Below are 16,374 nucleotides of genomic sequence, written 5' to 3' on the forward strand. Positions count from 1 at the left end.
ACCGACCTGTTATTCTATGACCATAATGACACCTGTTATTCTACATTCTAACAGTTAAAGTCTATAATGAAACCTGTTATTCTACGTTCTAACAGTTAAAGTCTATAATGAAACCTGTTATTCTACATTCTAACAGTTAAAGTCTATAATGAAACCTGTTATTCTACGTTCTAACAGTTAAAGTCTATAATGACACCTGTTATTCTACATTCTAACAGTTAAAGTCTATAATGAAACCTGTTATTCTACGTTCTAACAGTTAAAGTCTATAATGAAACCTGTTATTCTACATTCTAACAGTTAAAGTCTATAATGAAACCTGTTATTCTACATTCTAACAGTTAAAGTCTATAATGAAAGCTAGCCGCTACGTAGCAGCCTACCATAAGAGACAGACAGACAGACAGACAGACAGACAGACAGACAGACAGACAGACAGACAGACAGACAGACTGACACACAGGCGTCTTCACAGAGAGCATCGCTAACATGTTAATTGGTGTTAATTAACATGTTAACATGTTAATTGGTGTTAACTGATGTTTGTTTTGAACAGATAAATGGCTCTTTTAAGCTGGGTGCAGCGCGGGTTCTGTCTGGCTGGCAGATGCAGTGTCTAGTGCCCGGCCTCGACAACAACAACATGAACGGGACCACAGAGCAGGTGGACATCTTACCGCCCAACTGCATGGTGAAGGACCGATGGAAAGTGGTGAGTTTAATTAGGTTTAATGAACACACTGATGTTGAATTCATGTTATTAAAGTGGTGAGTTTAATTAGGTTTAATTAACACATTCATGTTGAATTCATGTCATTAAAGTAGTTTAATTAGGTTTAATGAACACACTGATGTTGAATTCATGTTATTAAAGTGGTGAGTTTAATGAGGTTTAATTAACACACTCATGTTGAATTCATGTTATTAAAGTGCAGTTTAATAACATGAATCTGTCTTATATACGTTTTTATTGAAATAAATTGCTGTGTAATTGGGTGGTGTTAATGTATCGTCTCTTTAACAGTTAAAGAAGATAGGAGGAGGTGTGGGTGGTGTTAATGTATTGTCTTTAACAGTTAAAGAAGATAGGTGGAGGTGTGGGTGGTGTTAATGTATTGTCTCTTTAACAGTTAAAGAAGATAGGTGGAGGTGTGGGTGGTGTTAATGTATCGTCTCTTTAACAGTTAAAGTAGATAGGTGGAGGTGTGGGTGGTGTTAATGTATCGTCTCTTTAACAGTTAAAGAAGATAGGTGGAGGTGTGGGTGGTGTTAATGTATCGTCTCTTTAACAGTTAAAGTAGATAGGTGGAGGTGTGGGTGGTGTTAATGTATTGTCTCTTTAACAGTTAAAGTAGATAGGTGGAGGTTTGGGTGGTGTTAATGTATTGTCTCTTTAACAGTTAAAGAAGATAGGTGGAGGTTTGGGCGGTGTTAATGTATTGTCTTTAACAGTTAAAGAAGATAGGAGGAGGTTTGGGTGGTGTTAATGTATTGTCTTTAACAGTTAAAGAAGATAGGTGGAGGTTTGGGTGGTGTTAATGTATTGTCTCTTTAACAGTTAAAGAAGATAGGAGGAGCTGTGGGTGGTGTTAATGTATTGTCTCTAACAGTTAAAGAAGATAGGTGGAGGTGGTTTCGGGGAGATCTACGAGGCGTTGGATCTCCTCACCAGGGAGAATGTTGCTCTGAAGGTGGAGTCGGCCCAGCAACCCAAACAGGTTCTGAAGATGGAGGTGGCCGTTCTGAAGAAACTGCAGGGTAACAATTATAACTAGAAAGTACTGTTCCTGAAGAAACAGTGTGGGATCGCTAAGAATGCTAGCACTAACCTTATACTTTACTACATGTTTATGCATTTATTTCATATTTACATGTTGATTTAAGCTCTGAAATTTCTGTCAGACATACTCTAGTATGTGATTAGTCTAACTGGGCTATTAACTCATTTTGTATAAAAAAAATCACACCCTGTGTGAAGGTAGCGGCGCCTTTGATACATTTTGTCATCGATATGTGTTTATAATGTGTTTATAGCCATGTGTTACGTGAAGCTTGATCACGTGAAGCTTTTGTTGACGGGTCTGACCAATCAGAACGTTGACGGGTCTGACCAATCAGAACGTTGACGGTGAACACGGACAAAGTCAGGTATAGAGCAGGATCCGCTCGGTATAGAGCGGCTAGCGCCGCTAAAAACTATGTTTTTCCTGAACAATGTGCACCAGCGAAATGACTGTCCTCCAGTCAGAAATGGTCACATATAGGCATGAAAGGGACAAGGACTGACAGATACATACATCTCCATATATGGGCATATCAGTCAGATCTGAGGTGCGTCGTAGGTGTGAAACTCTTGTATCCTATTCACCGTATTGGGGAGGTGTGTGTGTGTGGGGGGGGGGGGGGGGGGGGCCCCATATCAGAGTGACTTTTTTTTAAGAGTAGTTGCTTACTTGCTTGCTTGCTAATGTTTTTTAAACCAGTGGTTCCCACAGTTTTTTTTATGTCAAAGACCCCAGATTAATATGTATTTGTACGCATCACAGACCCCCATCTGAAAATATGTGGTGCCAGGGACCCCCATACAAGATTTGTGTTGTTAAAATGTTTTTTAAAAAAATCAAAAAATGTTATTTAATTTGTTGATGCCCCGCCCCCTCTGTGTTCCTATTTGCTGGGGTTTAAACAGCCATAACTCCAGTTCCCAGCATGCTACAGGCTCCAAACTTGGTGGGTGGTCCCACAGACTCAAAATGTGCCAGCTGGTCTTACAGGACAGGCTGTAACTTCTGAAGCCCCGCCCGCTCTGCTTTCCTATTGGCTGGGGTTTAAACAGCCATAACTCTAGTTCCCAGCATGCTACAGGCTCCAAACTTGGTGGGTGGTCCCACAGACTACCAATTCCATAAAAAAAAAGTCCACTTCCGGTTTGTCGGATTGCCTTGAAACTTCACCCGCACACTCTCTGAGGGGTGTGGAGTTCAACCCGGAAGTGGATCTGTTCACTTCCGGTTTTACCAGGAAGTTGTCGACCCCGACCTCCCAAACACAAGTTCACACTGGTATGACAGTAGACCTGGGTGCTGCTCGGCAGCAGTGTTATAGCAGTGTTTAACACTTAACATGGCCATACTTTGGTGACCATCGGAGGAGAGGATTTTATGCGAGTTTGCAGGAATCAAGCCGGTATTCAGTATCTTAGATCACTGTTATTCGAAATGATATATATAAATGCACTTCAGTATCTCTGCAGTTTAATCAAATAGGACACTCACGCATAGGCCACGTTATGTTTATATTTTAGGATATGAGCACGCAGATCAAAGTTTAGTCAGCTCTAAAACATTCCTTTGAATGCTTTTTTTTTTTACCCCATGTCCCAGACAGCGTTGTCACAGAGTCCCCTCCCATAGCCCGAGAGATGGTCCATCCAATAACAGAACAGCTAGTCAGTCAGCACTTCCGGCGAGAGAATGAGAACAAGCTGAAGCACGATGTACACTCACTGTCTGTCTCTCTAAGCGGCATGGAGAGCCCACTCTGCTCCTCCACTCAGCTCCTCCAAAAAGCTAATTACCAATTAGAACAAAACTATTTCCGGGTTAAGCTGGGGGACCGAAAGTGAGTGAGCGAGTGAGCAGAGATTTTGGGTATTGGTATTTGGTTTAAGGGACATTAATGATATCCGGGTTAGGCTAACCTAACCCTAACCCAGCTTACTTTCGGCATGGGGCACCATCATACAACAGAGTATAAATAGTAAGTAAAACTATATTTGACTAACCCTGCTTGTGTTTTCTTTCAGGTAAAAACCATGTGTGTAAATTTATTGGTTGTGGGAGAAATGACAAATTCAACTATGTGGTCATGCAGCTACAGGTACCAACATATTATCATCATCAGCATATTATTTTATATAGTATTATAAATTATTATTATCATGCAGCTACAGGTACCAACATATTATCATCATCAGCATATTATTTTATATAGTATTATATAGTATTATTATCATGCAGCTACAGGTACCAACATATTATCATCATCAGCATATTATTTTATATAGTATTATATAGTATTATTATCTTGCAGCTACAGGTACCAACATATTATCATCATCAGCATATTATTTTATATAGTATTATATAGTATTATTATCATGCAGCTACAGGTATATTAGTAACAGTAGTATATGTATGCATTTACAGGGTCGTAACCTCGCAGATCTCAGGCGCTCTCAGCCCAGAGGAACGTTCAGTATGAGTACGACGCTCCGCCTGGGGAAACAGATCCTGGAGTCTATAGAGGCCATTCACTCTGTAGGCTTCCTGCACCGAGACATCAAACCTGTAAGTATTGTAACATGTAATTATATATTATATATTACTATATAGAGGCCATTTACTCATCTAGGCCTCCTGCACCGAGACATCAAATTGAATGTATTATTTTAAGACCACAATCATGAATATAAAACATTTGATTCTGTGTATTTTTTGTTGCTGCTGTTTTCAAAAATATTTTGACACAGACAACTCTAGGGGAGCGCCCCAGCCCGGGATCGAACTGGGAACCTTTCGGTTTTCCAGTTCACTCTACCCGGCCACTGCCGCCCCATTATATGAAAATGTAATCATGCTCTGTAATATGAGTCAGAGTCATTTAACCTGAGTTAGGGTTAGATGACGAGTTAACCAATGAGTTCCCTAGTTCTTTAAGAGTAATTTAACATGTTCTATTCATGTTCATTCTATTGAACGTGTCTTAAGGGGCCAGCTTGATATTTTATACATTGACTCCAATAAGGAAGAGACAGTTCATATGAATGGCCTGTAGTTTCGCTGTTTTACCCCTGCTGGTGTCAGAAAGAATTTATCTCAATGTAAGCGGAAGGGTTTTGACAAACTTTAGACTTAATTTTCTTACCTTAATAAACATTGTCATAAATACTATATGCTTCCAGTCACTAGTTTAAAGTCTCCTTTCAATCATCATGATGTGTGTTTTGATAAATTATGATCCCATTTATTCTAAAATTGACGATAAAGTAGGTTATTCTCTAGGAGGGGTGGGATGATTTGATTGACAAGCTACACAACCAATAGCATTCATTCGCCGCCCAGCTCTTGATTGACAAGCTACCCAACCAATAGCATTCTCTAGGGAATGATGTCCGGTTCATGTTACCGGTCGCTTTTTGGCATATATTAAAGATGGCGGATATCAAATTCCTGACAATCGGGTTCATTTTCGGTCGCGACATACCAGAGATGTCGCTTAGTCCATTCTTTTTATACAGTCTATGGTCTTTACACTGTGTTTCATTCTATTGAACGTGTTGTTGTATCATTCTATTGAACGTGTTGTTGTATCATTCTATTGAACGTGCCTCTCTTGTGATTTGTGTCTTTGTTGTTTTTCTGCAGTCAAACTTTGCGATGGGTCGACTCCCTTCAACATACAGGAAGTGTTACATGTTGGACTTTGGCTTGGCTCGACAATATACCAATACTACAGGAGAGGTCCGCCCGGTGAGTCTGTCTGTCTGTCTGTCTGTCTGTCTGTCTGTCTGTCTGTCTGTCAGTTGGACAAAGGGTTATTAGTTCGTTAGTTAGTTAGTTAGTTAGTTAGCTGGGTTATAGTTAGGTAGGTTTGTAATGGTTGTTCTAGAAGTGATTCATCTTCGTAACTTAAGCTAATGACAATGTGTAGTGGGGCTGGAAAGTAGCAGTTAGCTTCTCTTTGATATCACTTCACATTCAATTGACAGAACCTCACGTTAGTTCCTCTCTTTGATCTAGTCCAAGCCACACCGTGACGTAGTCATGTGACAATCACCAGGGGAGGAGCTTTACCCTAGTTTTTATGGACATAGCGCCCCCCCCCCACCAACACCACATGACCTATCTAAGCGATGTGATAGGTGAAAAAAAGTATAAAAATATAATAAAATAAACTTTACCCTGGATTTGATTGGTTCTGACCATAGACAGATGGATTTGATTGGTTCTGACCATAGACAGATGGATTTGATTGGTTCTGACCATAGACAGATGGATTTGATTGGTTCTGGCCATAGACAGATGGATTTGATTGGTTCTGGCCATAGACAGATGGATTTGATTGGTTCTGGCCATAGACAGATGGATTTGATTGGTTCTGGCCATAGACAGATGGATTTGATTGGTTCTGGCCATAGACAGATCTTTATCTCTCACCCTTGGACCTCCGGGGCGAGACAATAAAATGCTGTTGAAATAAATATTTGACAAATATATAATAAGTGTGTTATTAAATGTAAGTGTGTGTGTGTGTGTGTGTGTGTGTGTGTGTGTGTGTGTGTGTGTGTGTGTGTGTGTGTGTGTGTGTGTGTGTGTGTGTGTGTGTGTGTGTGTGTGTGTGTGTGTGTGTGTGCGTACAGAATATATGCTTCATTATATATTTTGTACCAGTTTGTAAACATATTTATATTTCTTTTAGAAGCATTTTCATCTTTTTATTTGTTTATGTTTGTGTTTTGTTGACCTTTGTTTGACCTTTGTTTGACCTTGTTGTTTTGTGTTTCAGTTTGAGTTTGACCTTTGACCTTTGGACACTTATGATTTTATTCTGCATGAAGAGACGTGAGTGACAGCTGTCAATCAATCAATCAATCAATCAATCAAAACAGAATAAGTAGAAGGATCGGGGGTTCATTTATTTCAACAGATGTATTCAAATAGTATTAAGTATTAATATTAGTATTAATTGTACTTATTTTGTTTTATGCATCCTAATGTCATTTTATAATTGTATTATTGTGTTTCCTTTGCTTGATGTTCTGTGTAAAGCACATTGAATTGTGCTTTACTAATAAAAACTAATAAAACTGCCTTGCCTTGCCTAGTATGTTATTATGATTGTTTTATTAATGAATATTAATGAGGTTAATATTTGTCTTCTCAGCCAAGGACGGTGGCTGGGTTTAGAGGGACCGTCCGCTACGCTTCAGTTAACGCCCACAAAAACAAAGTAGGTGTTATTTTATTATTCATATGTACAGTAAATATATTTATATATATATATATATATATATATATATATATATATATATATATATATATAATACAGAACAATGATTCATAAATATAAGAACAGGACATCACAGCCCTTTGCTTACATACATACATACAGACAGACAGACAGACAGACAGACAGACAGACAGACAGACAGACAGACAGACAGACATACAGACCTCTTATAGACGGCAGTATTAAAGTAAACAGGTAATTAATCAATGTGATGATTTCATGTTTAATTGCATTTAATGAATGAATTACTGTAATCATTAATTATCTTCAGGAAATGGGTCGTCATGACGATCTATGGTCGTTGTTCTACATGCTGGTGGAGTTCGCTGTGGGCCAGTTGCCATGGAGAAAGATCAAAGACAAGGTTATTATTATTATTATTATTATTATTACAGGGTTTATTATAAACATAATCTATTCAATAACAATAACGTGTGTGTGTGTGTGTGTGTGTGTGTGTGTGTGTGTGTGTGTGTGTGTGTGTGTGTGTGTTTTAGGAACAAGTGGGTCAGATCAAGGAGCGCTACGATCACAGGATTCTTCTGAAACACATGCCTCCTGAATTCAACGTATTTCTGGACCATGTTCTGGCCCTGGATTACTACACCAAACCAGATTACGCGGTAATTAGACCAGATTACTTTAAAAAAAATAGACTAGATTACCAGGTAAAGATACCAGAAGAGAGAAGAGTCTAGGATGTGTGGAACGTTGTCCAGGGTGTTTTAGAGAAGAGAGTAGAGTCTAGGACGTGTGGAGCGTTGTCCAGGGTGTTTTAGAGAAGAGAGAAGAGTCTAGGACGTGTGGAGCGTTGTCCAGGGTGTTTTAGAGAAGAGAGAAGAGTCTAGGACGTGTGGAGCGTTGTCCAGGTTGTTTTAGAGAAGAGAGAAGAGTCTAGGACGTGTGGAGCGTTGTCCAGGGTGTTTTAGAGAAGAGAGAAGAGTCTAGGACGTGTGGAGCGTTGTCCAGAGTGTTTTAGAGAAGAGAGAAGAGTCTAGGACGTGTGGAGTGTTGTCCAGGGTGTTTTAGAGAAGAGAGAAGAGTCTAGGACGTGTGGAGCGTTGTCCAGGGTGTTTTAGAGAAGAATTTGCCAGCTTCCCTGTTTTAGATGATCTGAGTGAGCGGGAAGATTTTTAGGGATGGATCAGGCTTTGAAGGTATATGGACTGGAGGTGTCATACCTTTGGTTGCTTTGTTGGCCAACATCAGTATTTTGTACTCCATGCGGGGGCAGTAACTGGGAGCCAATGAAGGGAGCAGAGAAGGAGGGAGACCTGTGAACATTTTGATGAACTCTTCGTGTCTTCTACCAGAGACTCTGCCGGTCATCAAATTATTGGCTTAGGAATGCGACAAAAACTAAAAAATGAATTCAAGGATTCATGGGTGTGTAATTGAAAGAAAAATAAGTCATTTTGGGGTGATCTACTCCTCATCTAGCAGAGGTATAGAGGATGCAGTTCTGGCCTTGGATTATTTTCTTTTGAAACACTTAGAAAATAACTTAGGAAAGAACACTGTTTATGCACGCCTTCTTCTGGTAGATTTCAGTTCAGCTTTTAATACAATACAGCCACATCTCTTAATTAAGAGGTTGAGGGACCTTAATGTCCACCCCCTTATTATCAGGTGGTATTATTCTTTTTAACTGAACGTACACAAAGGGTCAGTGTGAATGGTACCATGTCAGAGCCCAGAACCTTGAGTACTGGAGCACCGCAGGGCTGCGTTAGCTCACCTGTCCTTTTCACCTTATACACAAATGAGTGCAGAAGCGGTAACCCGAATAATTACATTATTAAATTCTCGGACGACACTGCCATCTTATCCCTACTGGGTAAGGATAGAGATTTAGCCACCTATTTTTCAGAGGTTCAGAGGTTTGTAGCATGGTGTGATGACAACCACCTTGTTCTCAATGTGAGGAAGACACAGGAGATGGTGTTGGACCCTAGGAGTATCGGTGACCACAGGCCTGTGGTCATCCATGACTCGACCATCTCACAGGTCTCCTCATAAATACTTGGGCATTAGCATTGACAACACGCTAACATGGAATACACATGTGGACAGTCTCTGTAGTAAAGTTCAGCAAAGACTGCATTTCCTCCGCCGTCTCAGGGTTCATGGTGTTGACCAAAAGTTTATGTTAGTGTTCTACCGAGCGGTCTTGGAAAGTCTGGTCAGATTTGGCATCACAGTTTGGTTTGGCAACCTCTCAGTGCAACTGAGGTCCAAATTGCTCCGATTGGTGCAGACTGCAGGGAAAATCATAGGAGTAAGACAACTCCCCTCTCTGCAGTCTATTTACGAGTAGGCCACGCTAAGACAGGCTCAGAAAATAGTCAGTGATGCTACCCATGTTCTACATGGACAGTTTTTAATGCTGCCCTCTGGGAGAAGGTATAGCGAACCTAAATAAATTATGTACGATTCAAAAAATCGTTTGTTCCTGTGGCAACTAAAATGCTAAATGAGGCCCTGCATTGACCATTAAGAGCAGACCGATCACTATCTGTGCACTTGTGTAATGTTGTCGTCCCCCCCCCCCCCCCCCCCCTCTGTTATGTATTTTGTATTTTGTTTTTTTGTATTTGTCATTGTTTTATGCGTGGCTGCAGCTGGGGTTAAAGCCCAAACCAAATTTCCTTCGGGACAATAAAGTTTACCTTACCTTACCTTACGAAAACTAAAATTTGAAAAAACATTTTCGTTAACTGAAATAAATAAAAACGAGAATATATAGGGGCGGCCATAGCTGAGTGGTTAGTGAGTCCGCCTAAGGAGCCAGATGCCCTGGTTGCCGCAGGTTCGATTCCTGGCCAGGCCAGCATATGTGTCGATGAAATGAAATTTGTCCCTGAGCAAGACTCTTAACCCCAAATTGCTCACAGGTTCTCATTGGAAACAAGACCGCAAGGACTTTCATGAACGACCTGTTAAAAGGAATTATCCTTATCCTTATATTTTTTTAAATACGATAACTGACTGAAACTGTATTGTGTGTTTACAGAACTACCTAAAGCAAAGTGAAATTAGACAAAATTCCCTTAGTTTTATTTTTTTTCCATTCATTTCTAAGCTTTTTGGGATAATATGAAATCCTAATCTATTTATTTGGTTGTACTAGCTTTACAACAGCTGTCGGCACCACCGTTTCTATTACACAATACTTACTCTGGCCCTTTCCAATCCTGCACCTGAAAATTAACCGAAAGTATAAAAAACTGACATTAAAACTAATAAAAACTAACCAAAACTATTAGCATTTTCAAAAATAAAAAGTAGCAAATCCGCTCTAGAGAATATATAATGCAACGACACAAACGTAACATGCGGACCTGAGAGGCGCACCGTTGCTCCGATCGGCACCAAACTTGACACCAACACTGGTCAGGGGTCTGCCATCACAATAGCCACCAGGGACCACGTGAGGCACCCAGGGGCCCCAGACGCACAATTGCTCTGCCCCCTCTGTGTTCCTATTGGCTGGGGTTTAAACAGATATAACTCCAGTTTCAAGCATGCTAAAAGCCCCAAACTTGGTAGGTGCTCTCAGATGGCCAATAAAGACAGGATGTAATTGCTCAAGCCCCGCCCATCTGTGTTCCCATCGGCTGTGCTTTAAACAGCCATAACTCCAGTTTCAAGCATGCTAAAGGCCCCAAACTTGGTAGGTGCTCTTAGACAGTCAATAGGGAAGGCTGAAATTGCTTAAGCCCCACTCCCTCTGTGTTCCTATTGGTTTGACTTTAAATAGCCATAACTCCAGATCCCAGTATGCTAAAGGCTTCAAAATTGGTAAGTGGTCTTACAGGACCAGGGCTGTACTTGCTGAAGCCCCACCCCCTCTGCTCCACACTTGGTGGGTCCCACCGGGTCCCTTCCTACATCCGGTTTGTCGGATTGCCTTTAAACTTCACCCACAGACTCTCTGAGGGGTGTGGAGTTCATTGGTGCAACCCGGAAGTGGATCTCTTCACTTCCGGTTTTACCAGGACACCCGCAACTCTGCCTAACCCCTCATTTTTGGGTACAAGGAATCCAGCGTCAAAGACTGGAAGTCGATCCGACCATCGGAAGTGGGTGAAATTGCAATTTTTCCCTCACTCTGATCATTTCTTTGCCCCTACCTCCCGAACGCAAGGTCGCACAGGTATGAGCGAGGACCCGGGTGCTATAAGTGCATTGCAGCAGTGTTTAACACTTCAAATGGACACACTTAGGTGACGATTGCTCTTATCAGTGCAACGTAAGACTAGGTTTGAAGGCCGCGTAGCTGCCTGAAAATCGAGTGTAATATATTTCATGTATATTTTCCAGCTGCTGATGTCAGTGTTCGACAACACCATGAAGGAGAGAATCATCACAGAAAACGAGCCGTTTGATTGGGAGAAAGGAGGAGGAGACGTGACGCTATCGACCAGCGCCTCCACGCAACCACAACAAAACACACGGCCTACCGCTGCTATGGGGTAAGAAATGTACATTACAATACATAAATGTACATGAAAATATATAAATATCATATAAATACACAGCCTACCTCTGTTATAGGGTAAGACATAAACATAAAAAATTATGTGTGTGTGTGTATATATATATATATATATATATATATTTTTTTTTTTTACTCAACGAAAACATTATTTTTAGGGCCGTAGTGACTCCGTAGTGATATATATATATGTATATATATTTTTAGGGCCGTAGTGACTCCGTAGTGATATACATATATATATATATTTTTAGGGCCGTAGTGACTCCGTAGTGATATATATATATATATATGTAAATATATTTTTAGGGCCGTAGTGACTCCGGGGCCCGGCGACCCTCAGAGGGAAAACACAGATGATGTTCTACAAGATGAACACCTCAGCGACCAGGAGAATGCCCCGCCCCCACAACCTGGACGGCCAATAGGAGAGCAGGGTGGCCAGGCCCCTGGCGAGCTGATTGGTGGAGGAGAAGGGTGGGAGGAGACTGACTTCAACCGAAACAAACTCAGGATCAGTCTGGGCAAGGTGAGATAGATAATAAATACTAAATATGAAATATATAAAATATATGATATGTTAGATAAGATATTAAAACCAAAAATATGGATACATAAAAATATATATTCATTTATAGATACAGTCAGAAATAAATTATGAATCGAAAATTAATGCTGCAGGGTCCTAGGGCCCTAGGATATTTATGTCAGAAACTACATTTATTATTATTAACCTTGAAATACATAAATAAACAAACTGCTTGTTGTTGCGGCTTTTTTCACATCTACAAGCTATTAAAGGCTAGTACCTAAATATTTCACCACTGTGCCATCCATCCAGCCCCCAGGCTGGAACAGTTATTAGAAAGTTGACACCAAAGTTCTTATTTATATTAAAAAAGGAAATGACAAAAATGATCCTATTAATTCTCTTCTATAATAGTCTTCTATTTTCAATATTTGAAACAGGGCTTAAGTTGTTTCTGGCTTATACTGTACATTTCATGAACATGTTTTACCCAAATGAGTCCATTTGGTTCCATTTGTACACTCTCATGTACTTAGTAGTCTGGCTTAATACCGTACACCGTACAAAAGTCTCTTTAGCTCTAGAAAACAACATCTGAGAACCTGCAAATTGGCCTATTATAAATCAATACTGGAGTTCTATTATGTTATGTCCATCACAATTACACTGGAGTACCATTGCATTACTGCATAACCTGTTGTCTTGGAGAATACAGTTCACAGTTTAAACATTAAGCTATTAATTCACATAGAAAGTGTATATGAAAGTATTGATTTGTAAAGCTTGTTGCAAAATAACATGTCTACAAGCTCACAATGTGTCGCAGTGTTGTTATAAAAATCAAGTCATTATGTCATTATAACGTGGTTAATAATCGTTTCTTTGGGATGTACATGACACAAAAAATACGGGAATAATAACGCGACAGATATAATGTAAGGAGACGGACGTCCTGTGCCCTTCAGCCAGCAGAAGTTAGAAGGGCTGGTTGGTCATCAACAGGGACAACTTGCATCAAAGAAAATAATAATACCTGGACACTTCAGGAGAGAGACTTATGTCCCTATCTCTCTCTCTCTCTCTCTAGAGAGACTACCCAAATAAAATATACTGGAGCACTCCACTGGTCTAAACGTGTTGTACTGTTTTGCAGGAGTGCCTGACGTTTCGACTTTCGCCTCCCTCAGTTTTTGACTCTGAGGAAGATGAAAATGGAAACGTCAGTCACTCCTGCAAGACAGTAAAACACACTCAGACCAGTCAAGTGCTTCAGTATATTGTATTTGTCTCTCCTGAAGTGCCCATGTATTATTATTGTCTATAGTACTTTCTTATTACCTTATTAGGCCTACTGGTGCACATATGTTTTACTTAACATTGGAAAGCTTTCTTCATAAAACACTGATGGAATCTGGCTTCCTGTTTCAGGGGGCTCAGGAGGAAGAGGCGGGTCGAGGGGCGTGTCCGGTGTCTCCAGGTCGAGGTGGCGTCCCAGAATCCCCCGGGGCACAGGTCCGATCTCTGAGATACCGACGAATAAACAGCCCCGAATCTGACCGGCTGTCTGCGGCCGAAGGCAGGGTGGACTACGGAACAAGGTAATATATAGAGCATGGAGATGCTAGGTTCTAATCTAGTGTTTCTATGTGGTTGCTAGGTCCCGTATGGAGATGATAGGTTCTAATCTAGTGTTTCTATGTGGTTGCTAGGTCCCGCATGGAGATGCTAGGTTCTAATCTAGTGTTTCTATGTGGTTGCTAGGTCCCGTATGGAGATGATAGGTTCTAATCTAGTGTTTCTATGTGGTTGCTATGTCCCGTATGGAGATGATAGGTTCTAATCTATTTTTTCTATGTGGTTGCTAGGTCCCGTATGGAGATGCTAGGTTCTAATCTAGTGTTTCTATGTGGTTGCTAGGTCCTGTATGGAGATGCTAGGTTCTAACCTAGTGTTTCTATGTGGTTGCTAGGTCCTGTATGGAGATGCTAGGTTCTAATCTAGTGTTTCTATGTGGTTGCTAGGTCCCGTATGGAGATGCTAGGTTCTAATCTAGTGTTTCTATGTGGTTGCTAGGTCTCATATGGAGATGCTAGGTTCTAATCTAGTGTTTCTATGTGGTTGCTAGGTCCCGTATGGAGATGCTAGGTTCTCCATCTCGTCACGTCTACTCGTCCCAGCCGGCTCAGATGCTGTCCATCGACGCTGGTTGCCGTGGGGACCGTCAGAACAGCGGTCGTCACGGCGACGGCTCAGTGGCGTCTGCGGTGGACCAGGAGGCCCATAGCAACGCATTCATCCGCTCCGTCCCATTGGCCGAGGAGGAGGACTTCGACAGTAAGGAATGGGTGATTATTGACAAGGAGGCGGAGCTCAGGGACTTCCAGCCAACCACGTCCGGAACCACAGATGACGAGCCTGAAGAGCTCCGCCCCCTAGAGGAGCAAGAGGAGAGACGGAGGCTCAGGGCCTCGGGAGGTTAGTATTAGTATTATACTATTATTATTAGTATTAGTATTATACTATTATTATTAGTATTAGTATTATACTATTATTATTAGTATTAGTATTATACTATTATTATTAGTATTAGTATATAATACTACTACTATCTATTATTACTACTACTATACCACACTATTACCACTATTATTACTACTACTATACTACAGGAAGTTAGTATTAGTATTATACTTATTACTACTACTACTATACTACAGGAGGTATTACATTATTGTGGGATCGCTTTAGCGATGTTATCTTCACTTGTTATTATTATTATTGCCAGACCCAGAGGGTCGGCCTACATGAGGCTTTGTCTGTCCCTCTTTCCCTCTTTTCTGTCCCTCTTTCCCTCTTTTCTGTCCCTCTTTCCCTCTTTCCCTCTTTTCTGTCCCTCTTTCCCTCTTTTCTGTCCCCCTTTCCCTCTTTTCTGTCCCTCTTTTCCTCTTTTCTGTCCGTCTTTTCTGTCCCTCTTTTCCTCTTTTTTGTCCGTCTTTTCTGTCCCTCTTTCCCTCTTTTCTGTCCCTCTTTTCCTCTTTTCTGTCCGTCTTTTCTGTCCCTCTTTTCTGTCCCTCTTTTCCTCTTTTCTGTCCCTCTTTCCCTCTTTTCTGTCCCTCTTTTCCTCTTTTCCGATGCGAAGTCCGGCCATTCAGATTTCAACCACTAGGGGTCTGGCAGTACCATGTCTCCTGGTTCTAGTTATTATTATTCCGCCCTTCATACCCATTCATTTCAATGGAGAAATGGTCAGTCAGTGATGTCATTGTGTATTCTCTGTAATGATGTCATCACGTCTCTGTAATGACGTCATCTTAGCGATCCCACACTGTTTCTTCAGGAACAGTACTCTCTCTAGTTATTATTGTCTCCGCCAGGAGACTATGTTTTCGTTCTCGTCCGTCCGTGTGTCCACCAAGCTAACATTGGTCAAGCTTCACGTGACACGTGACAATATGTTGAAAGGGTGTGCTTTGATTGGCTAGCGAGACGCATGATGAAATAGAGACTATAAATAGGTGTGTCACTTCAAAAGATCATTTATATCTTTTGAAGTGAGGTAAGACAGGATTAATCAGGAACAGTACTGGCAGAGACCTGTGCTCAGAGGAGAACATTTTCTAGTTATTATTGTCTCCGCCAGGAGACATTGTTTTCACTTTCCACATGTCAAGCTAACATTGGTCAAGCCTCACGTGACACGTGACAATACGGTGAAATAGTGTGATCTGATTGGCTAGTGACGTATAGCGGCCTATAAATACATGTGTCACTTTGAAAGAGTCTTAGCCTCTTTCAAAGTGAGGTAAGACAGGAATAATCACACTTACACAGACAGGACAGATAGGACACTTACATAGGACACTTACATAGACAGGACGGATAGGACACTTATACAGACAGGACGGATAGGACACTTATACAGACAGGACGGATAGGACACAGGACGGATAGGACACTTATACAGACAGGATGGATAGGACAGTTATACAGACGGATAGGACACTTGTGTCATGTTACTATGACACAGTAACATGTTCTATTTTTTGTAAGAATTAGAACATTCCCAACATTCCCAAGTCTGCTGGCGGAGACTTGTGCTCCGAGGAGCACTTTTTCTAGTTATTATTAACATAACATTATTAACTCAACATTTCTTTTTTTTGGTACAGGGGCGGAGCTTGTGGTCAGGCCGAAGCAGCACACTCGGGACAGCAGTCGGTGTGGGATGCTCACGCTGACCGAGGAGGAAGCATCTAGAAGGAGTAGTGGTGGAAGC

The 16,374-nt window shown here is 41.1% G+C and overlaps 1 protein-coding gene across 1 annotated transcript in view; it reads left to right on the forward strand.

Annotated features, from left to right (window-relative positions):
- Positions 1–592: 592 nt before the first annotated feature.
- The window catches only part of ttbk1a (tau tubulin kinase 1a), a gene marked incomplete at its 3' end in the record, with an annotated part of 31,916 nt that continues 16,134 nt past the window's right edge, over positions 593–16,374 (forward strand). Inside the window, exons 1-13 of the mRNA XM_084072713.1 lie at positions 593–712; positions 1,611–1,758; positions 3,806–3,879; positions 4,209–4,349; positions 5,427–5,531; positions 6,946–7,011; positions 7,343–7,435; positions 7,569–7,694; positions 11,395–11,546; positions 11,879–12,098; positions 13,527–13,696; positions 14,224–14,573; positions 16,268–16,374. The exon at positions 16,268–16,374 is cut by the window's right edge and continues 81 nt beyond it. Coding sequence (XP_083928839.1) covers positions 608–712; positions 1,611–1,758; positions 3,806–3,879; positions 4,209–4,349; positions 5,427–5,531; positions 6,946–7,011; positions 7,343–7,435; positions 7,569–7,694; positions 11,395–11,546; positions 11,879–12,098; positions 13,527–13,696; positions 14,224–14,573; positions 16,268–16,374 — 1,857 coding nt within the window. The 5' untranslated portion in view covers positions 593–607. The remainder of the gene's footprint in view (positions 713–1,610; positions 1,759–3,805; positions 3,880–4,208; positions 4,350–5,426; positions 5,532–6,945; positions 7,012–7,342; positions 7,436–7,568; positions 7,695–11,394; positions 11,547–11,878; positions 12,099–13,526; positions 13,697–14,223; positions 14,574–16,267) is intronic.

Source organism: Gymnoscopelus microlampas, assembly GCF_963454915.1.
Source record: "Gymnoscopelus microlampas genome assembly, chromosome: 2".
In the NCBI taxonomy this organism is placed as follows: Eukaryota; Metazoa; Chordata; class Actinopteri; order Myctophiformes; family Myctophidae; genus Gymnoscopelus; species Gymnoscopelus microlampas.